At 36.5% G+C, this 22,920-nt stretch overlaps 1 protein-coding gene across 5 annotated transcripts in view; it reads left to right on the forward strand.

Moving 5' to 3' along the window:
* The window catches only part of SYT14 (synaptotagmin 14), a 94,116-nt gene extending 72,965 nt beyond the window's left edge, over window positions 1–21,151 (forward strand). For 3 of the 5 annotated variants that reach the window (XM_055726113.1, XM_055726115.1, XM_027805156.2), the window contains 3 exons: window positions 6,835–7,024; window positions 10,047–10,103; window positions 11,235–21,151. In XM_055726113.1, coding sequence (XP_055582088.1) covers window positions 6,835–7,024; window positions 10,047–10,103; window positions 11,235–11,548 — 561 coding nt within the window. In that variant the 3' untranslated portion in view covers window positions 11,549–21,151. The remainder of the gene's footprint in view (window positions 1–6,834; window positions 7,025–10,046; window positions 10,104–11,234) is intronic. The other 2 variants (XM_055726114.1, XM_027805157.2) reach the window with 1 other exon arrangement.
* The last annotated feature ends 1,769 nt before the right edge of the window (window positions 21,152–22,920 follow it).

Below are 22,920 nucleotides of genomic sequence, written 5' to 3' on the forward strand. Positions count from 1 at the left end.
ATGTTATAGTATCTATGGTAAATTAAAGCTGTGCGTAGAATTTTTAAGGATTTAGTCCTTTGACTGTAGTGAATGAAAAAAATATTATTTTTCATACTATTTCCATTTTCCAGTGTTTCATCCATGAGAAAATGATGTGCTTTGTAAAATTCGGCATCCAGAAGGTTTTTTTTTTTCTCTTGAGGGTAAAAAACAAGGTAGTACAAAAGCTTTTGATTAGAAATGTGAATTTTATCACTTCAGATAATCTGATTTTCAACTACATTAATAGTAGTTTAATAATCAAAACAATTCCGTATTTGATGTGAATTCTACCACTGTTGACTGTATTTATTTGCTAATGATTTCTAAATTGGAATTTGTGAATAGGAAGTACTGGTAATTTTTGAAGCATGTCATTCTACCCAAAGTAAATACTTTTTGTTTCCTAAAATCAAGTTGCATCATGGAAATATTATTGAAATATTTACTTCCATGTGTGTGATTTAAGTTGACTTAGATATTAATACTGTAAAGTGTGAAGTACATGAATAAAAATGCACATTATACTTAATTGGAATGTTCTTCAAGGAAGCTATTAAGCAAAACCCCCAAATAATTACCTGTCATAAATAATGATGCGTTCCTAAACTTGAATCCTTGTGAGATGCCTAAAACTGTATGTTTCAATGTTTGCAAATTCAGTTTATAAGTTTAAAGAAAAATACTGAAAACCGTATGTTCTCTTCATTTTACTATACAGGACAGCCAGCTACAAATAGGAGTTGGAATTTCCTCTCTAACATGTAAAGATAGGTAGCTTTGTGTGATTTCAAAAGTAATGGTTTTCTTAAAAAAAATAATCAAACAACTCCTCTCCCAAAACAACCAAAAAACCAAACACCAAACAAACCCCCCCTAGAACATCCAGACTGACAATACTTAAAATCAAGGTGTTTTTTTTAAATTGACAGAGCTTTAAAATGACAGTAGTATGCAGTACTAGAAAGAAACCTTTTTAAAAAGCAAATAAAAAGACCTTTTTTGGCACTTGCTTCTTCATTTAATTCTTATTTTGCAACCTCTTTGCTAAATTTTTTTATTATTATTTCTAATCTTAGTAATAAGAATCTTATTATTCCAAACAATGCTGTTTTGAGCATCATTTAACACTTCAGTTCTACCTTCAGAAACAAAAAGTTGATGCTTCTTGCAGGTATTAGTATACAGAAAGTGTATCAGTGGTTTAGTTTAAGGAACTGTTTTGTTACGAATATCATATTTTTGAGGGCTTCTTTTTCTTAAGCATATTGATCCTCAGTTCTTCCGTGAATTAGGGGAAACAGAAGCAGGAGTGATAAGGAACTGAGGCAAACACCTCTGCAAAAGCCTCTATAGCATGTAAGTGGGATTTAGATGCCAGAATTCAAAATTATAAAGCTCCATTCTTTGACATTCATAATTATTTTACATTCCTCTGTTTTCAGGGCTGAGTTCTTCAGGTGGTTTAAGTTCTCTTTCCCAGGAATGGTCTTAATGTTTTTTTTCAAAAATATTTTAGTCTTGAAACATGGTTTTATAAAGTATCTAGTGCTTAAGCCACAAATTAAGGATGTGGAGCCTCTGGGTTGGGTTGTTTCTGCCTCTCTGGCTTCTCCGAGCAGAAGCAGGGCTCTGGAGATGGGCTCCAGGCTAAGAGCTGGGCTGGAGCCTGTTTGGTGCCTGGGTGCCCTCTTCACCTCAACAAGCTTTTGCATCAAAGTGGAACAGTGGCTTCAGGGCTCAGCGTTGGGCTGGTGGTTAAGACAGATGAGTACTTTTATTTAAAATGTTGGAGACCTGGATTCAGTTCCCTCTTTTGCCTACTAGGATTCAAATTTCCTTTCCTAACCTCTCAGTTGTATTGATGCAGAAGAAATGTGCAAAAAAGTTCTTTAAGAGATTAGTGGTATAACATTAACATTTAAAATTTCAGAGAGACATTTTGACAAGTAACATGCTGTGAATCAGATTTTTGTTGCTGAAGGATTGTCAGCAAGGTTTCATCTTTCCTGTGTATATTTTGAAAAGCCAAGAGAATCAGATGTTCTTGTTCCGTAAGCTTGTGGAGGCATGATTTTAACCTGTGCATTGAGGAAAATGAGCTTTAACTGCCCTCAGCATGGCCGTGTTGTTCCCTGTGATTAACTCCTTTTGGCTTAAGAGTAGAATTTATAAGCAGAACTTCACAGTGTATGAAAATAACAGTAGGAGATGAATATGTAAGTAAAAAATATCCTGTTTCCATGGAATTATGGTGCAAGAAGACAAATAAATACATTTAACATTGTTGCAAACTGAGGATTCTCTAAGAGGGCAGAGAAAAAGATTTTTAAAGTACTTAGGGGTTCAGGTCTGACGTCATGCACTGTGTGTGTTCACTTCCATTGGCACTAGGGAAAAAAGTGTGTTCTTTTTTTTTTTGATTGCATATGAAATACAAATGCTGCTTAACAGGAGTGTTTCTGTTATATATCTATTAAAAAGTGAGGTTTCTTCCCTAGATAATATATGCAAAGTAGGCATCAAGGACAATAGTTTGGAGAATTAGTAATTAAGTTTTTTGTAGACTATAGCACATGACTCTTATAATCCAGTGAAAAGCAGCAAGTGGTAACCAAATAAAGTCCACCTAACTTTGTAATAAAGTACCGTCCTGTGTTGTATATGGGAAAGATTTTGGTCCTTTGCACAAAGCTCTGTGTTAGAAAATTGAAAAGCTGGTGCAGCGACAGATCTTTGAACAAAATATTTGGAATAGACTTTACCTACTGGGTTTTTTTGCTTGTGTTTACTGTTAATGATATATTTTTTGTTATGGCTAAATTGACAAAAATAGGTTAGAGATTTAGTGTTAATATCCTGGAGTCAACCTCAAGAGACAGCTCCTTGCACTGTGGTCGCATCATCAATACCTTGACAGTTCATCTGAGTTCTTAAAAATCTGCATTTAAGATTTTACAGCAGTTCTTACTAGGCTATTCTGGTGCTTCACTGACCTTTAAAGGCTTTTGCTATTATGGAATCTTAGTACTTTTCCCCCTGCTTATTAAAATACACAGTGTTTATAGAGGAAGAGAGGGAAGAGTTACAAAAATAAACTTACGTAGACAGATTGTTTCAACCAAATAGTAACTTTTGGTCTAAATACTACATTTCCCACAGTGAAGCTACAGAATCAAAGTGGCCTACAGATAGATTTACAGATAGATTGAATGCAGAACGGTTTGGGGATGAAAAGCATCTGGTAGCACTGTAATGTCATGAGATGAAAGCTTTGTTGTAGCTAAGTTTATATTCATGTTGTACCAATTAGCAATTTCAATGGTAATATTTTACAATTTGGCATGTGATCGTGAATATTCTATTTTGAGCAGTTAAGAATGTAACTTCTTGTCCTGCCTTTTTCCCGATGAGTTTGTTAGCACTCTTCTTGAATTTTTGACTGCGTAAACAGAAAAACCCTTCTAAAAAGAGAGTTGAAAAACCTGTTATTTTCAGTTCTAGTGCAGCTTACAGACTTAACACAAAGTCAAGTTACCCACAGACATATTATCACAGAATATCTTACTTAATGAATGGATTTCCACAATGTGAACAATAAACTCTGTGCTGGAGAAAATACATTTGAGGAGACATCTAATAATATTCCGTATCCCTGATTTTAACTTTGTCTTGCAATGAAAAGTCTTTCTTCAATTGTTGATCTGAGCCATGTTTATCTCGGCTGTCTCTTTACCTTCTGTAATTCCTGTTTCTTCTCTTCCTAATAGGATCTTTCTGTTTTCTTTCAAAAGAAAACTGACAAAATACAACTTCACCTTCTCCTTTTTCTCATGTCTTTTACCTACTTGCCCCCAAATACTCTGTTTTCTTCTCTATTATAGACGCAGAAATTATACTTTGGTTTATGTCATTTAACCCTGTTTTTACCCAGTAACATCAGTCTGTCTTCTAATCTGCTTCACACATTGCTGCATTTTTCTTCTTAATGTTTCACTTTCTTTTATATTCAGATTTTCCAGTTCCTAACTGAAAAGCAGAGTATTTTTTAAAATACATTTAGTTCAGCATGAAACAAAATGGATTGGAGTCTTTTTTTTTTAATGTGAAATGAAAAATAAAGTATTGTTTAGATTGCTCGTCAGTTAATTTGGTTGGTTTATTTTAATGTCTTTAAACCATGCCATTTTGTAGGAGGGAGATTCATAAGTTTATTGTACACTGAGGATTAAACAACATGTGTGTGTTTGTTTCAGACCTGCCACCTGTCTCAAAAAAAAAGGCAAAATATTTTGTTTTAGAAAATACTGTAGCAAAACATGTAAGTTAGACCCTGTCTCCACATTTTCATCAAGGGTATCTCTACTGATTGCAACAGTTTTAAGGTAGTCACTTAGTTGCATTTCCATCCACTTACTAATCTGAAGCATCACCTAGGTCTTCTCATCCCACTGTTAGGCTGGTGAGATCCTTTTCTCTGGCCTTGACAAACGCGGTATTGTCCTTCTCACATCCACTCAGAACTCTGCTGTAAAGGAATGATTTTTCTAGCCCATCCTTGTGTAACCTTGTCATATCACGCTTGTTTCATTTTCAGTTGTTTCAATTGTTTTCTTCCTTCTCTATTGTATCACACAGAAGCTACTTGTCTTCCCTTTCAAGTTACTTTAGGACTCATTCCACTCAATTATCACTCATTTACTATTTACTATTCCTAGCATTCCAAACATTTTTCCGATACCCATTGTAATGAGTTTAACTCAGTCCTAAACTGATTTAGACAAAGTCCCTATTAGAACATCAGTAAACTGTACAAATAAATTGCAGTTAGGAAAAAGTGCTATCATCACCTCTCGGTACAGATGTCAGAGTCCTTTGAGGGTTTGGGGAGGAGTGTTACCCAGCTGCTCGCTTTGTGTTATGTCTTTTTTGTGGACTTGTGGCATGATCACAATCAAATATGAGACCTAAGCTTTGAACAGTGTCAGGCTGATTGTGGTTAAATTCCTGGCACAACAAAATAGATGAATAAGCATCATAGGGATAATGTGTTACAATTTTAAAAGACCAGAAAACTTAAGCAATGGCTGTAGTTGTGACAGGCTGAGGCTTTCAAGGGTGCAGTGAATACTGTGACTGCTGAACCAAGTCACCTGTCTTTTAAATTTTCCATTTTTTATTCTTCTCTGAAGTTAGGAATCAAATGTTTCCTGTCTTGTGAATGCCAAGAATCAGAGAATGGATGTATACTTGTAATTAATTTTCAGCAATTTACAATTTGCAACCCATTTTAAATATATTCTTGGACTTGAGTAAAGAAATAACCGAAGGTTTAAAATCCAGAATTTGCAGCTTGGGGGGATAGAAGTCTGAGAATTTTGTCGAGGTCCTTCTTTAGTAGTAAGAATACATTTGCTAACAACAGTGAATGTTTATTAATGAGGAACTGGATTCCTACTTGAAACTTCTGCCAGACTTCTTGGAAATACTCTGTTGAGAAGAACTAGTTAAAATGTTAATATGAGGGATATTACTGTATGCTCATAATTTCTTCTTGTAGGTATCACATCTTTTATAATTTGAGATTCTGTAATGCATTTGGGCTTTATATGTCAGATGAAGTTACTTGCTGTAAAGTTAACTTTTTTTCTTGATGAGGATTTGTGCTATTTAGGTTTTAGGACTGATCTTGCGCCCATGTCAGCTGTTGCTGGAAATGATAGAGACATTTGGAATCTGGAAGAATCAGCTTCACAAAATCATCATGACTCCTTGGAAGAGTGCTGCCAGATTCCCAAATGAGTCAAGCCATATTTGAAAAATCTGTGGATCCAATTTGCATTTTTATGAGAGAATCATAAAGGAATGTACTGATAATTCAAAAGTCTCTTCTCAGCTGCCAAACAAATTGCTGATCCATTGGCCAGATTCTGTCCATTTTATTGTTTTCAGTGGTACAGCTATATGTGCCAGTGCATGAAAGCAAGAAATAAAACTAGGATCAACTATGGTATGATTAGCATGGCAGCTTAAAGAAAGGTGGTTTTTTTTTGTTTTTTTTTTAAGGCCAATACTGAGGGGTTAAAATGACAAAAATGAATATTAGAAGCTCCTGTCAAAGATATGATATGGTGAGAATGCATGAGATCTGAATTTTTTGGAAGCTTGCAGTGTAGAAATTAAAGCATCACTTGCTGTGTTTCAGGATGGCATTCTTCTTTCCCACTGAAGACAAAGCGTCTATTGCAATTCTGTATCCCTAGATCAACTAAATTCCTTGCAAGCTAATTTATTCTAGACAGAGTGCATTTTTCTATTTGCATGTGTTCTGTTATTTTGCTACTCATAAATTCTCAGTCTAGAGAATAACCTTTACAAAGGATGAATAAGAATTTCCTGCATTTTATTATCTTCAAAGTTCCACTGGTGTTTTCCATTTTTTGAAAAGTAAAAGATCCAAGGTTTAATGTTCTCCAGGATGCTGATAAAATATGTTTCAGGTCTTACCTTAGCAATTGAAGTAAACAGGGACTATAAATGCTGCTGCTCTTCTGTTATTTCTCCTGAATTACTAAGTAACGGAAACACAAAATTAAGAATTACTTTAATTCCAGACTGCTTTAGTCTGTGTTAATTCTTAACATGTGCAAATGGAGTATATATTAAGGATGTACATTTCTTACTGGGTGATTGAATGGAAATGCTGTTACTGTCAGTAAGTTGCTTTCCTAATTTTCTATGCATTATTCTAAAAATTAACTTCCCAGTAACATCGTTCCATAAAATACATAGAACTTTTTGTCTGTTCTATAGGGTTGTGACTCTCAAGTGAGCATGTCAGAAGTGTCCTGCAGTGAAAGTACCTCCTCTTGTCAGTCTCTGGTACATGGCTCAGCTCCAGAAATCCTCATTGGCCTCCTTTATAACGCTACAACTGGAAGATTATCAGCAGAAGTGATAAAAGGCAGCCACTTCAAAAACTTGGCAGCGAACAGACCACCCAGTGAGTGAAAATCTTTTTTCATCCCAATGCTTCTGTACTGGTGGGGCTTTCGGCAGCAAGGACTTGAATCCCATCATTTAGCCTTACCCAATCACAACGAAATAGAGCAATCATCAACTAATCTGTTTCATGTTTTATGTTTCTAGTCACTTGGGAAATAGCAAAAATCTAAAATTCAAAATATTAATTGTAAGTTGACATGACTGTTTTAATTTTTCATGATGACTGACTAATAAATTACCTTTATCATAATGATTAATTGCTAAATTACTAATGCCTCACATCACAGGCCAAGAATAAAAAGTTAGTATTTAAAGAGAAAGTACATGCCAGCTAATATTAATATGAACGGTTATTGCTGTTCCTAGAGGGGTTGATACTGTAGTCTTTAATTGCTTATGTGCCTGTGTATATGTGGTAGTAATATATGTAACTTGAGAGTGTCAGTGACGACAATGGAGAAAGAAATAAGAGACCTTTGGCGTATTTACTGTGCAGAAGGAATGTTCGCCATCGGAAAGGACTTGAACTGTGTGTTCAATCATTTGTTCAAAAATACATTTGTCTGAAATATCTGTGAACTTTATATACTTCCAAATTGGAGCCAGATGGAATGTCACATACACAGAATGTTTTTACTGTCTCTAATTCTTTGATATAGTTTGAGAAAGTTCAGTAATGAACTTTTTAAAAAATTATTTGTTATTGTTTTTTAGATGATGAGACTGATTTACATGAATTGTAGCCAGACATACCTGCCTGTTCTTGATTTTGTCTGGAGGCTCAGGTTTTAGCCCCTTTTTCTTTTTCTTAATCCCCAGGTTTGTATAGCACGAGCAGATTATCTGGCACTAGTAGATTATGTAGCAGTCTGCCAACATTTTATAAGTGGTTTGCACATCTCACTTTGTCTTCAGAGTTTAGGAAATAAGCCAAACAACTTGAGACTGATGCTCTCCTCTTTCTTTCTTGACCCATGTATTATTCGATCTGTTAATTACATTTGGCTTAGTTTTACTGTGCTTTGCTTTCTCTATACTTTTCACACTGATGAAGCCAGACTTTGTTAATATGGCCAGAGAAGGAAGGCAAAAGTAAAATCTCCAATACTTTTACATAATTAGGGAGCTGCCTGAGTCACCTATTTGGACACAAAGCATAGAAATAGATGGGGAAAGCCAAGAAGCCTCAAGGACACTGGGGTGGGGGAAGGAATGAACAGGAGAGAAGACTTGGAGAGAAGGGACCATGTGTGCCCTTAAAGCAAAAACAGTAGGTGGCTTATGCTTATCTTTCTGGAATCGCTAGAGGAAGCCAAGTTTGTCTTATGTTTAGAATGTGCAAGTTAGATAGGGGTTCAGTACTTGTGTTGAAGACAGACATGTTCATTCCCTGATGTGTTAATTCCCAAAATGTGCTCTGTGAGCCCATGCTGTCTAGCTAACAGTTGTGTATGTCTCTGGGGTCAAAATCTGTTTCAGATGGCAAGTAAGTAGCGTAGAACTGGCCCATAGCCCTGTAATACTGTGTTCGGTCTAACCTTTTTGGAGGGAAGATCTTGTGTGTTACCTTTTTTCATTCCCTCTGAAGGACACGGGGAAGTTTTGGTATTTGTAATACTAGTAGTCCAGTTCTGTTTAGGCAAGTAAAGGTTTGGAGTTCTGCTGTTTCTAGAAAGCTGAAAACTAGTGCACTTTCTGGGTCTCCTAAGACCATGCACAGAACATTGTGGAATCCAAATTTCTCCTCTTTAGTGCCATCCCTCGCTGCCCTGCCCCCAGCAGTGGTAACACCTTCATGTAAACTCCTGGACCCAGGTGTATACCACTGCCAGTTCCTAACTCACTGTCAAGCATATCATGGACACATACCAGCCTCTCTCTAAACCATCAGTGATCCAAAAATCCTGAGAAGTGCTGAAAGCACGTGTGCCAGGTCAGTTTTCATTCAGGTCTTGAGAAACTGTGATAGAAATGAAAGCTATTTTTCTTTCCCACATGGGATCCTTTCAGTAGTGTAGATGATGTAAACCTGTGCAATTTTTGTGAAACTCTTCTGCAGCAAATACGGATTGAGTCCTACATTTCTGCTTCTTGGTAGTAAATAATTCTCTGCTGCATATTATATGTTATATGGTAACTCATTTAGCAACCGAATACAGGCAAATAGGCCAAATCCTGCAGGCAGTAACAGTTGATGTTAGAACATGTCTTTGTTTCTCTGTGTGACAGGTAATATTTCATCTGAGAAAAAGATGCTGCTTAGTACTCGTTAAAATTTTGTTAAAAGGTGTAAGAGCTTTTGCACATTAAATGCATGTGTGTGTATGTATGCATGCACGCACACGTTAGATTCATAAACACGTGGATTTTAACAAGTGAGATTTTTACATTTTGGGTAGAGACCCATAGTTAAATTTCAGATGTAAGCATCCTTCAGCTATTTTTAGAGCTTAGATCAGAGTCATTCTCATGCCCAAGTCCATCACTACTCAAGAACTGAAGTACTACCATCAAGTATCTGTAACTATAACAGCTAAGGGCAAAACCAGCTTAGTTTTCAGTTCAGTGAGTTTTCATTTTATTGCTTTTAATATATGAAGCATAATTACTGTGTGCAGTTTTTCGTAATATGCTGGAGTTTGCATGAAAAAGCGTAAGATTTGATAAAAAGAATACAGTGATTTTTACCCGGTCTTCTATAACCTGATCATGTGCATGATTCTTTCTATGTTCAGTGTGCTTTAGAACCCAGTAGCTATTAGTGCTAAGATAACCCATTATGTAAGCGGTGTAATTTTTGTTAAAGATTACACAAAAACTGCACAAAATTTTCATTTCATTAAATTTTACCCAACAATCCTTTTGTTCAATCCTTTTTCTGATCTATGCTGCTAATGTTTTGTGTTCTTCCATGCCAGTGAATAGTGTTTCCTCTTAATCTTTAACCTTTGATCCTCTCTCACCCAAATATTGACATCTGGTCATTATTTCTTTTACTGCTTTCCACCCCCTGTTGTCAGACGGACTGTTCTGTTGTCTAAAACACTTGATAGGTGGACAGGTTTATATAATCCGAGGTGAGTTCCTGTAGAAACTAATTGGATGTTGTCTTTTTCATGCAAAAGAAAACTTGCCAGCAGTAAAGCTATCTATGGCTGCCTACCATACTAGTTTATAAAAGTCTGTGTTTATTATTTGTGGTGCACTCTAATGCAAAAGTTGCATTTATCTCTGATTATGGATGTTGGGATTTCAGTATACCTGCAAAGTGAATATATTCAATATGTTTCTTTTTACATAATCTCCAAACTTTTAATAACATTATTCATTAATTTGAATATGATAGGAATAAAGAATGAAACACCAGATTGTTTTGTATTTCTTAAAACCAGTTAACTTCATGAAATGTGCATCCTTCTGCAGGAGCATAGCTTGGTGCTTCTAGTCAAATGAAAATAGAGCTTTAAAAATAAGGGTTTCTACCCAAGTGCTAACACCCAGTGTGTGCTAACCACATTTACTTGCATGAGCTTCTTAAAGGTACTTCCTAAGAGCACTGTACAAGCTATGTTTTAAACAACCGTCTTGAGTTATGCAAAAATTTACTTCTTTTTAAAGACGTATTGAATTTATTTCTTCATTAGGAATTAGCAGAATTAGTAGGTTTTTTTGTATTGTGTAAACTTCCACCTTTGAATACACTTTGCTATATTTGGGTCTTAAAATAACTAAAATTGAAAAGCCCGAAGTGAGAACCACATCCATGCAGAGATTATTCGTAAGCATTTCCTTCTGGCTGTTTTGATATCATCACTGTATATTGACACCTTTTTTTTTCTCTTCATTAGTTGCCTTCATTCCACTTAGTTTATTCTCTGAAAATTCAGTGGTACGCTTTACAGTGTTGTGGCTAGCTGGAGCTTGCTAAGTGTTAATGCAATTTAAGTTTGTTTAGAAAAAACAACGGGGGTCAATGGGAAGAGGATTATGAGGTATACCTTTAACTTAATCCATTTGCATAGTACTGAAGCTAGTTAATTTGTTAGCGTGTTTGTAATACTTTGCTTACTTGTCATCTTTCCATGTGTCTAAACTAAGCCGTGTTCAGTCAGCCTGGTATACACCATATCCTTTTATCTTGTATATCTCATTCTCCAAAACTTTTGTTTTAAGATATCTGACATTCCAAAATATGATTTATTTTGTAGATACGTATGTTAAGTTAACACTGCTGAACTCGATGGGGCAAGAGATGTCCAAATGCAAAACTTCAATCCGCCGAGGACAGCCAAATCCAGTATACAAAGAAACCTTCGTTTTCCAAGTGGCACTCTTTCAGCTGTCAGATGTGACGCTTATACTGTCTGTATATAATAAGCGCAGCATGAAACGAAAAGAGATGATAGGGTGGATTTCCTTAGGTCTCAACAGCTCAGGAGAAGATGAGCTCAATCACTGGACTGAAATGAAGGAGTCTAAAGGACAGCAAGTATGTAGATGGCATACTTTACTGGAATCGTAATGGATGGTACAGAGTACAGTCATGGTTTTAAGGGAGTTTGGTCTCTCAAGAAGATGATCGATCATCCCCGGTCACGATCAACAAATTTGTTGTGAAAGTAAAAAATGAAAATTGAGGTCAGCATTCCATCGTAAGGAACGCACAATGTGCAAAATGGCGGGATTTAGTATATAATCTTCACTTAGTGTCAGACACTTCCTCGGTGTCAGAGAAGCCTTGCTGTACCCAGATACGTTAGCTGTCCCTCCCCCATCCACCTGATGCTGTATTTGTTTGGGTTTGTTTTGTGGTTTTCAATTCAGAAACATTTTATGTAAGGTTCTCCAAATTATTGTGAGCTCCTCCTTGTGTACTGTTTGTATTGCTCTAATACTGTAGCTTCTGACCTGCCTGCGTTCAGATTAAAGGTCAATAACTTGCACTGAGAAAAAGTTAATGATCTGTAGAGCAGAAGAAAAAAAAGACCCTGCTGGTGGAGAACACTTAGTAATATAGCAAATATGAATATACTGTTGTTACACACTGAGTTTCTTTCCAGGAGCTTAGTACAAGTAAGTTTTCATTTTTTGATATGCAGTTGGTTTGAAAAATACTAGCATTTGGGCATCAGGTGAACTTTGACATCAAACTAATGTTTCTTCAATCTGTGACAGGAACGAGCTCTATATATGGCATAAATTGGGTTTTTCCCTCTTGCCTGTACTTCTGCCTAATCCAAAGAGACCAGATCATTAGTTTGGTCCCTTCCAAGTCTCCTTAGACAGGTTGTACTGTAAAACTATGTAACTTTCTGTTGAAAGCACTTCCTGTATTCATGTATTCCAATGTAGGAAGCTCATAGAGCATGACTTTACTGAAATATATTTTCATTAAACAAATTGATACAGATTTCTTTAAAATGTCAGCAGTAGGAAGTTAGGTTGAAATACTGTGAAGGAGGTGGCAGGAGTTGAACTACTCTGAATGGATGTGAAATACTATGGCTTCGGTTGAAATAGATATCAGTTCGAGTCTGTTCTGAGCTGGTTTAGGTATTACCATATGCTGTTTGCTGGAAGTAGAGAGCAGGGCAGGAGTTTTTACCTTTCTTCTTGGAGAAGAGAACACCAGTGAGTTATTTTTCTAGTGATTTGCCAGCAACTGAATGAATGTTCACACCCAGAATAGAAGTTTGCTTTGCTTACGTTCAAGTTGGGAAGCACAGCTTTCTAATGACACAACTGAGAAGCCTCAGTATCACAAGAAAGTTTGCCATCAGATAAACCCTCATGGCTTCCACCAAAATCAGGGAAATGTCAGTGCTTCTGAGAATCCTATCTGTCCCAAATACTTTAGCTGGAATCACACTGATTTACTGACTGCTGAATCTGACTCATTACTGAAATTGTGGAGTATTGAGTAAACGTTTTTTAAAAGCTTCCCAATTTAAATATTCTTTTTGCCTGTAATTATAAGTTTAATTTACTTTTAATTGTTATTGTATAGAAAACAAGCGATCTTTTATAAACAATGGTGATGACTTACTAATGTGGGAGCTCACTGTGGTAGCATTTGGTGGGTAGAAGAGTGAAGTTTTGGGTTTTATTGAGAGAATTAGTGGTAGCCTAGAGCGTTATTATTAGGACAAATGTTTTTCTCTTGAATTTCTTTAAAATACCTTTGAACAGTCCTGGCTTTAGGGTATACAGAGAGTCAAGTACAGTGAGACTGGGGACAGTGAGCGTGCTATAATAAAGATATTTCCCATGGTTCTCAAATTCTCACGCTACTTAACAATTTCATTATGTCCTTTTTAAAGGACATTGTAATTCCACTTCTTGGTTTATTTGGTGCCTTTTGAGGGGTTTATTTGCAGAGCCAGGCTTTCAGGTTTTATTGATCTAAAAATTTAGAACATTACAGGCCTTTTCTTTTTTCTGGTATTGTGCTGCTGCTTCATTTACAGAAGCTTTATTTACTAAACACAAATAATGCAAAAACTTTCTTTAAACAGGAATGGTCTTGGAGTAATACAACACAAGTTGTTTCTTTCAGTCGTTTTTGTTGCTCAGTTTGTGAAATGTAACGTTGAGTGTAGAATTTAATAAAACATCAACATTAATTTTATATGCATAAGGAAAATGCTCAGATTTTCCCAAGCTTTCCACATAATAGAAAAACTGACTTGAAAGCTGTTCAAAAGCAATTTTTTTCAGTGGATGTGGAAATGTTTTTACTCATTCTGTTTGTGGATATTCAGATGCTCTTTCCTAAAGCTGGAAGTTGTCTCTTGATGGTTGTCCCTTTGTACAGGCTGTGCTTTATAAACTACCGTACAATTCAACAGCAAGAACTGAGAAAATCAGTTCCAGTGGAGAATATACTTAACATCACCACTGAACAAATGAAGAAGTCAGTTTGGAAGGTGCAGCAAATAACCTCTCACAGAACCAAACTACATTAAACTGTGTCATGACTTGGATTTGTGTTTGTAGGTTGCATTGCTTCAGTTTTATGTCTAAACCATTCAGATTTCTAAGACACTGAAATCTTCCTTTAGACACAGCAGACTTATAGTAGTCTGTGTTGGGCACAATTGCAAAGAAGATTCTCTTTCTAGATCATGTGATTTCTCCCAAGGTATCCGCATCCAGTCTGTGCTTCACAGAAGGAGGTTCGGCATACTTGGATTTATACTGTACAAAGACTGGGAACTATGTATATTGAGTGGAAATGTTAATTTTGAGGCAGTAGAATATGTATTTACCATGCAAAACCAGTCACACCATTAATTAGATTCGCCCTGGGATTTTTATGAATTAGTTATAGTGTCAATAGTTGTCACGTTGTTTTTTTCTTCCTAGATCCCACTCTTATGATTTGATTTGTTTGTAATTTTGTAATTTTGTTTTCTTATTGCTTTATGCAAACCTATTCTTTTGTATTTGAAATCTGCCTTCAGATATTGGGGGTTTTTTTTAAATGCTGCATAAGGGCTTAGACATACAGTGTGGCTTTCTGCATTCAGTTAGGTCTATAAGCATGGAACAGAATTTCTGAAGGACAGAGTATCAGAAACTAGAGGCATTTGTGTTTTCCTCAGAGTTGTGCTTTTTGTTGTTTACCTTTGTTCAAAAGTATAGGAAGTACTTGGAAGAGTTTATCAAATTACTTACTTTTCTGTGTGCCAATATACCATGTAAAGATTACAATTCCTGAATTGAATCTGTTTCTGTCAGTGTAGCCTTAAATAATTATAGAACAATGACATTCTTACAGATTCTATTCTTGAAAATACTGTATCCTTTCTGCATATGATTTATTTGGTATCGTGTTTAGAACATTTCACTTAGGTCTTCTTAAAGCATTATAAATATGAAAAAGTTTGTTAGCTCCTTTCTGTGGGAAGGGCAGTACAGGCAAGCATGAAACCACCGCGCAGAAGGATGAGAGATCGTACAGCATCTGCAGGACATTGCCGTCTCCCACATACGTGGAGGCAAGGAGGCAGCAGGGCCATGCCTCTGTTCCCCGTCCAGCTGAGTGGCACAGGGAAGGAGGACAGTTCTGGTAAGATTCCAAGCTTAGTCCCCATGGTGCTGCCTCGTGCTCAGGACTTAAGACGTCCACGTTGTAACCACGCTGCAAGGTCTGACTTCAAAGGCAGAAGTTAGGCAAGGTGTAAGCTCAGTTACTGGGAAATACAACATAATTTCTAAATCCAATTAAAATCCTCTAACCTCAATAATTAGGTTTTGAAATATGGTGAGCCCTTGGAATGAATGTATGTGCTGTCACTGGAGCTGAACATTATTCGTCAACGAAGAGAATACTTGAGCTGAAAACCGTTTTTGTGGCATTTATCGTAGGAGATACTTTCACCTGTAAATTTTTGCAACCATTCCTGATGGCAGGTGCAGTGCCAGCATCAGTACCTTCCCATTTTTCGCACCTTTGAAGCTGGTTTTTTCGTTGTCTAAAATGTGTGTTTGTGTTACTGATTTATTCTCTTTCCTCCCTAATGACTTGCTTCTGCAAACTCCCCACCGCCCTGAGAAGCTGTCTGTGGCAGTCATTGGACTTTAGAAGTCAAGGGCACTCTGCACCTCTTACAGTAAGGTACCGGTGCAATATTTCTGTGACTTGTCCAACTCCCTAAGATTTCTGAAATGCAAACTATCAGTTGTAATGCAGTGAAGCAGAAGGAGGAAACTTTTTTCTTTGACGGAGACATTTTGATGTAGGAATTGAATACAGACTGCTCTTAACGTGTACAAGTTCTAACAAAAAGTCTGTGATAAAATCAGAGAATTAGATTTGAGGGGAAGCCTTTTGGCCTGAGCTCTTCCAATTTAAAACTACCAGCAGAATGCCCTTTCATTTAGCCAAGAGTTGTATTGAGCCTTGACTTATTCATCATGCTTTTCTGGAGGGGGAAAAAAAAAAAAGCTGTCCTGCTTTAAAGCAGTCTTTAAAATTATGGCTCATCACTTGTAAGGTAGACTGGCTTCCTCCTGAAACTGAATTCTCAGTAACAGCTGAACATCCATTTAATTCTCCCACTGATGTGCATGCCTGCCTTCCATTATTGTTAATGAGAAGAGCCCGTAGGCATCGACAGGAGAGTAGACCTGACCCTTAAAGTGGGAAGTGCAATAGGATCAGTGGGTTAGAGCGGTGGGTAAAGCATGGCACCTGCAACACAACCAATTGTGATTGCAATTATGAATGGAGATAAAAGCCCAAATGTCTGGATGCTGTCACAAACTTGTTATTTAATCATTATCTCTTATTTTCGTTTCTTCTTTTCCTCAGCTTCTGAATTATTTTTGAAACTTAATATTAAATGTGCTAAAGCAGTCCCCAAACATCTTGATCATTTTAACTGGAACATTCAGCAAAGTTTATTTTTAGAATGAGCCATCAAGAATGTTCTGTATTTTTGGTCTGTTTAACTCAACTGCCAGATTTTATAGTACATCACAGCTGGATTTCAGACTGCTTTGTTCTGATGGTAGTTTTTGAGGGGAAAGTCACGGGAGCGTTTGCTTGTCAGTGAATCAACGCCTGATGAAGAGATGCCATCTGAGTGTGAGAGCATTAAAATAAGAGATGGCTTCATACAGTGGCAGCAAGAGGGACTCAGATTCCACACTTGGAGCCTTGTGGCCCTCAGAGGGCCCTACTTGGAGAAACTGTGACATGTGAATTGTGGGAGTTTATGCGTTCAAAGCAGCACCAGTCTGTGTGGGCATTCCATGGCTCCTGTCTAACAGAGTGTACTTTATAGATGTCAGCAGGGTAGATGGTGTTTATTTGCCTAGGGTGAGCACCAGCTGGCCTACGGTGACGTGGGTAGTTCAGCCTTAAGAACTTATCACTGCCCCTCCTTAAGTTCAAGCAGGGTTTCTCCCTTTCTGCAGACTATGCAGAAATCTTGTGTACCCAACGTGTCTGCTCATATTATGCCTACCTGAATACGGTACAGCTTCGTTAATGAAAAGCTTAGTTCATATCTGACATAGTGTGACTGAGTTAATTGGTCTGATAGGTGCTGGACCAGGTTTAGCTGTGCAGGCTTGTGCTAGTATAATATAGAAATAAGATCCTTATGCAGTGAAATGTGCCAGAAGTCAGGCAAGCGGGTAGTATTGCTCCTGTGGGAATGAAGAGGAGGAAACGGCTCTGCCCAGAAAATGGGCAAGGCCAGCCTCATAGCAAGAAGAATTCATTCACTTCCTTGGAAGCATCTACTGGTCAAGATGGCATTTGGCCTCCCAAAGCTGCCTGTCTCTGAGGACCCTACTCAGGAAAGCAGAAGCAGTAATACCATACCGCTGAAGGAATACCTCATGGACGTTCAGGGATGTTGCTAATGTCATCCTCTTTTTCTCTTACATCTGAGGGCAGGAATCCTGCCACTTGTACCGAGTTAATTTTTTGCTGTGTTTCCCAAATCCTGTGGATGTTCACTGCATGCCAAGGGTCTAAAGTGGATTGCTTTATAATTTTTTGTTCATTTCCAAAGCATGAGTCTGAATCAATTTACAGAATTAACCAGAAGCATTATCGCAGCTTTGAGATGTAATCTCTAGGCCACCATGCAAGCTAGGAGCAGGGCTTTGAACAAGTTTTGATAGTAGATTTTGCAAATGGCTTATTATGATATTTTAAGAAAATTTCTAAAGAGTTGAATGTATTAGGGAATATTTACAAAAAAGGAGATAGAGCAATCATCTTTTTTTACTGTACAGCTAGTTTGCTGTCCTTTCCAGTAAACCACAAGGTTCATTAGTGCTCAGTACTGTTTGATTTACGATAACTATTTTTAATGTGATTTTCGTGACAAAGTGTAATTAGTGAAACCTTTTATTCAATTTTTCCCTTTCTTTTTGCTTTTTTTAAGGAGAGATTTCTCCTTATATAGTATATACTTTCTTACAGAGCTTTCTTACCTATTTTTATATAAAATGATTTATCAATGTAAAATTAAATGCTCTATGAGCAAGCTATATCACTGTTAAACTATCTAAAGTGCTAATATAGAGACTAAGGGCCTGAACCTACTGCCTTTTACTCAGGTCCTGGTTTAACCACACGTCTTTCATGTTGTGTAGTACCTTTCCTTATAAGCAGTTCCATCTATCTCTCCAGGATGACTCAGAGAAAGGCACTATTAACATGAATAAATGATAAAACTGAGCCTCCTCTCCATTCTTAGCGGGACATCTGTCTTGAGTAAAGGCTGCTGGCTCTGTCCCAAAAGTATAGTTATAGATTATAGTTCCCTTGATCTTCAGTAATTTTGAACTTGTTTTGTGGTGACTATAAGCTAATAACAGATCTTAGTGAATACAAATACTGAATCGTGCTGTTACCAGCAAGATTATTAAAATGTGTTTCACATTTTAATTCGTTCTTTCATTGGGATGTAAGGAGTTGGATCTGTGAAGCATTATATTGCATAGAGATAGCACACATTCACTGCATTTTTGAAAAGTGTGAAACAAATGGTATGTAGCATTTTCTTGTGTACTTTTATACTGCCTGTATGCCACCGATGCACTCGGTGCCTTCTTTCTTTTGTATAAAACTAAAAAGCAGAGAAACTAAAGTTACGGTGTATAAGCAATGCCACTGCAACTGAAGAGATGTCTTAACCTGATTATTCCTAGTAGGGGAGGTTTCAAATGGCCGTTCAGTTTAACACAATGCATTTCTTTGAATTTGAAGTTTTCCCCTTTACTTCCTTGCCCCCCCCCTTCCCAAGAAACCTCCTCATACGACTGTTTATTCTTAATTGATTCCTGTGTCTGATGTAAGTCACATGGTGTTAACCAAAGAACCAAATCTGTTTCTAATTCTTTGGACAAGTAATGTTTGGACTTGCTATTACTTAAAGACAGAAATGATATAATGGATCTCTTTGAACAAACATAAAACGGGCTTCTGTAAATGTGACTCATAGCTGAGAATTCAAGATACCTCTTTTCGGACTGGTTGTCTGTTACTGTATCGGTAGCAAAGTGTTTGAGTTGTATTTCTTTGTGCGTTTTAATCAAAATCCCATCGTAAGCAAAAACATGAGTTAGTGGTGTCAAATGAGCTTGTTTTACCCATTTTATACCTATATCTGAAGTGTGCAAATTTGAGAACAGATTCGTTTTTTCTGTGTCTGAAGTCTTATATTATTATAATAACTGTCTAGTGTATGCTGGTCTTACACAAACAGGCTCATGCCGCATTGTATGTACATTTCCTACTGGTGTCCCTTCGTTGTATAAGTTATGTAATATAACACAGTTTTCAACTACTGTTTCAACCTGAAATTCCTTAAATGTCAGTGCATGTATAGCCTTAAATATTGAAGACACCAAGCACAGTTTTAATGGGAATAGGTTATAGTTGCAAGTCCCGTTCGGCACAGAAGTCAGAGAATTATTTTTATGTATCAGTCAAAGATTGTAGAAAATGGGTATATTGCAGTCATGTTATCAACCATGCTCCTCATTATATGCATTTAAAAAAAACCAAACATTTTTGCCAAAGTTTTTAGAGGTGCAATACCAGTGCACGTTTCCTTTCTTGAGTTTGCTTATTTTGTTTTCATACTTTCATTTCTGTACAGAACCTTGGAGCCCCTAACTAATGTCTGTGAATGAATTCACCCCTATTTTCTGAATTCCTTGAGCTGCTTTTATTTTCTGCTACTTTTTTAAGTTGAATAGGCAGTAATTAAAAAAAAATATTTTATTTTTTTTTTACATTTTGAAAGTAACATAATTAGAGCAAATTAACAGTTTGTGCAGCTTATTAAATTCTTAGGACTTTGAAACTGTCGTTGTAACTCAGATGAAGATACACGTTTCATGGCAGTTTGATCCACAACAGGTAAAAACAGGAGTTCTGGTGATGAATGTGCAGATCTGCGTATTAGGTGTCAGATTGTAAATCCCCAGAGGGATTTATAATTAAGTGTCACATTGTATCTACAGTATCTCCAGCTGTGTGTTGTCAGATACTTGTTGGTTTGTTTTCTTTATTATTACCTAGCAAAAACCTACTTTTATCATTTTTGTGCTACTGCATATTAATCTTGAGGGTTTCCAGTGTGCAAGTTTAGTTTAATGTTGTCAGTTCTCTCTTTGTAAAAAAAAAAAAAAAAAAAAAAAAAAAAAAAAGCTGGCCTTCCAGCATACACATCGCATTACTATTCTGATTTTGGTGAGAGATGGAATGCCACCAGCTGGTTTTAACTACATTTACCTGTACAGCACAGGCGACTTTAATCCCATGTTAGTTTGATTAAAACATGCTGTAGTATATTTTCAAGCCATGGATCTGTCACAACATTAAAATAGTCATTTGCGTATCTGAAGCTTTGCAGCTGTGGATTTGTACTTTGTTTGCTCTCTCTATTTGTACCAATTACTCTGTGAAATGTGTTTTTGTCAGTTTGAGGACTGGAATGGGTATCCTTTGGTTATTTCAAAGTATTTTCTGTATGTGGAATCAGCTTTTTGCATGTGTACTTAATTGCTGGAAAGTATTTGAAAAAAAGGAAAAATCACTTTTAAAACTGGTTGTTGTCACATTCCTTTGGAATTCATTAGATCGTAAACAAATGTAATAGACTTCACTGTTTAGAAGACAGTAACACTTCATCAACCATTTGAACTGCTGTCTGCATGAAAGAGAAGAAAAACTTTTTCAATTTTGGCAAGCTAACTAATCCTAGCCCTTAGACATTTTTGGCTCCATTTCCAAATTTCCTAAGTTTCCCCAATTCCCTTTCTGTTCCTCATAGTCTTCTGTTGGTGTCATGAATCTTCTACTTAGAGTATTTTAAATTAACCAGTGTGGTAACATTCTGACAAATACGATGTGTATACTGGCAAATAAAGACACACTCAGGTGATCGTTCTGTTTGACTTTACACAGTTTTTTTCTGGGCTCATCTGCAATTCTTTCTGCTGCTTTGTCCCACGTATATTTCTCAAAAAGATCTCATCTAACGTATTCATGCTTAACTTCCACTTTCAGAGGACTAAGTAGGCTGAAATAATTGAGGTTTGATTTAAACATGAAAGAAAACTTTCTGTAAGTAACAAGTGTTAATTTTACTGTGACCTAGCTTATATCTTCTATACTATCCTCTAAAGATTTTTGTGGTACATATTAGAAAAAAGCTTTCTGGGCTGTCGTGGCAGCTTTGCTTTAGGATGTTCCTGAGTGTATGTACGTTTTAATACATATAAGCATATATCAAAAAAAGAATTATTGCTACAATTAAAGCATCTTTTCCTATCCTAAAGGTAAGAAGTATAACAGTATAAAAAGCTTCTGTCGTTTCTTCCCATTTCTGCAGATGAAAGGAACATAGCCTAGTGACTTTTACCCCGTGACAGTAGAGAAGGGTGCATTTCTTTGCTATGTGATCCTGATCATCTAGACCCATCCTCGTCATCTGTGCAAATCCTAGGACTTCTACAAATAAGATAACAACGTGGTGCCTGCTGCTGTTAAGGCTGGCATTTTCAAAAGGCTATACACTTAAAAATAACTTGTCTTTCCATATGGAGACTGGTACGTATTTGGTACTTCAGAAACATCAAGAGGAGCACTTACATTGTGTCCATATTCTTTAGAAGATGTCAGAAGACATTTGGTACATCAGAAAAAAACCCCACCAAAACACCAACAAACCAAAACAAAATGTTATCTCCGGATTATATGAGCTTTATTAAGAGGTGATAATATGAACTAGGAGAGAGTTGTTTAAAAAGTGAGGGTTTATGAAGATGGGAAAACATGGCAGAATAAGTATGTTATCTGTGTGGTGGTAGTTGTTCACTATATATGAACAGCCATTTTCTACTCAAAGATCACAGAAAAAAAGAAGACTTAACAAACCTGTGGATCATGATTAGCTTTCAGCTGCATGTGTGGCACCTTTCAGTCACCCATGTTTCGTGCGTGTAGCTGAGCAGGATTACGTGCAATGCTCATAGCTGTTACATGGTTTGTTGTGCAACCGCAGTTGCTCTGGACAGCTAGAGCCACGTTACAGCACTTGTATGCAGATACAACTTTACTGGTCAAAGGTTTTCTCTGAATAGTTGTCTTCATGTGGCAAATTCTGCATTAGAAAGTATTTAAAATGGCTTTGAAGTCACTAGTTACTTATTTCCAAAAACTCCTATGGGTAAGGGATATTTAGCATTTTTCCCACTGAAAATTGTAGCGGCCATTTTCGTTCTCTAGTATTTTTGTTTTTACTGTCTAGCAGTGCAGTTCTAATTGAGTGTTTGATTCATATTAGATGTTTCATTTTACTTGTAAATTACTTCCCCCAAATTAATGAGACTATTACTAAGACATTTTGTTACCTGCTAATCATTCTGAGTAGCAACATTTCAGCATAGGGATTTGAAAAAACAAATTTTCTGTTGTATCAGCATTAAGAATAGCAAGGATAGAAGGAAAAAAATGCAGAAATGAAATAAACTCTCATCAAGTAAGATCATGCAACAAATCAGCTGGGCTTTAGATAAATGATTTATTATTAAATTCAAAACCTAATAGGTTTGTGTGTTCTGAGTGTAGTTTACACTGGTTTGTTTTCCACTTAATTAGAAGCCTTACATTTCATCTTATTAATAATGAAAATCCTCTTGTCAAATTGTGTAAGATCATGTTGAACTAATATGTATATTTTGGAGGGAGAATGAAATCTCCCCTTGTAGCCTTTCATATTATTTCATTGCATTACGCAAAAATGACATTCTGCTTTCATTTTTGCTAGTGTGAAGTAAGAAGCTTTCAAATCATCTTTCATTCCCAGTTGAGAGAGTCCTGGTTTCAATCACTGCCATGAAGATAGCTCGATCACT

This window comes from Falco cherrug, chromosome 13 (genome assembly GCF_023634085.1).
Source record: "Falco cherrug isolate bFalChe1 chromosome 13, bFalChe1.pri, whole genome shotgun sequence".
In the NCBI taxonomy this organism is placed as follows: domain Eukaryota; kingdom Metazoa; phylum Chordata; class Aves; order Falconiformes; family Falconidae; genus Falco; species Falco cherrug.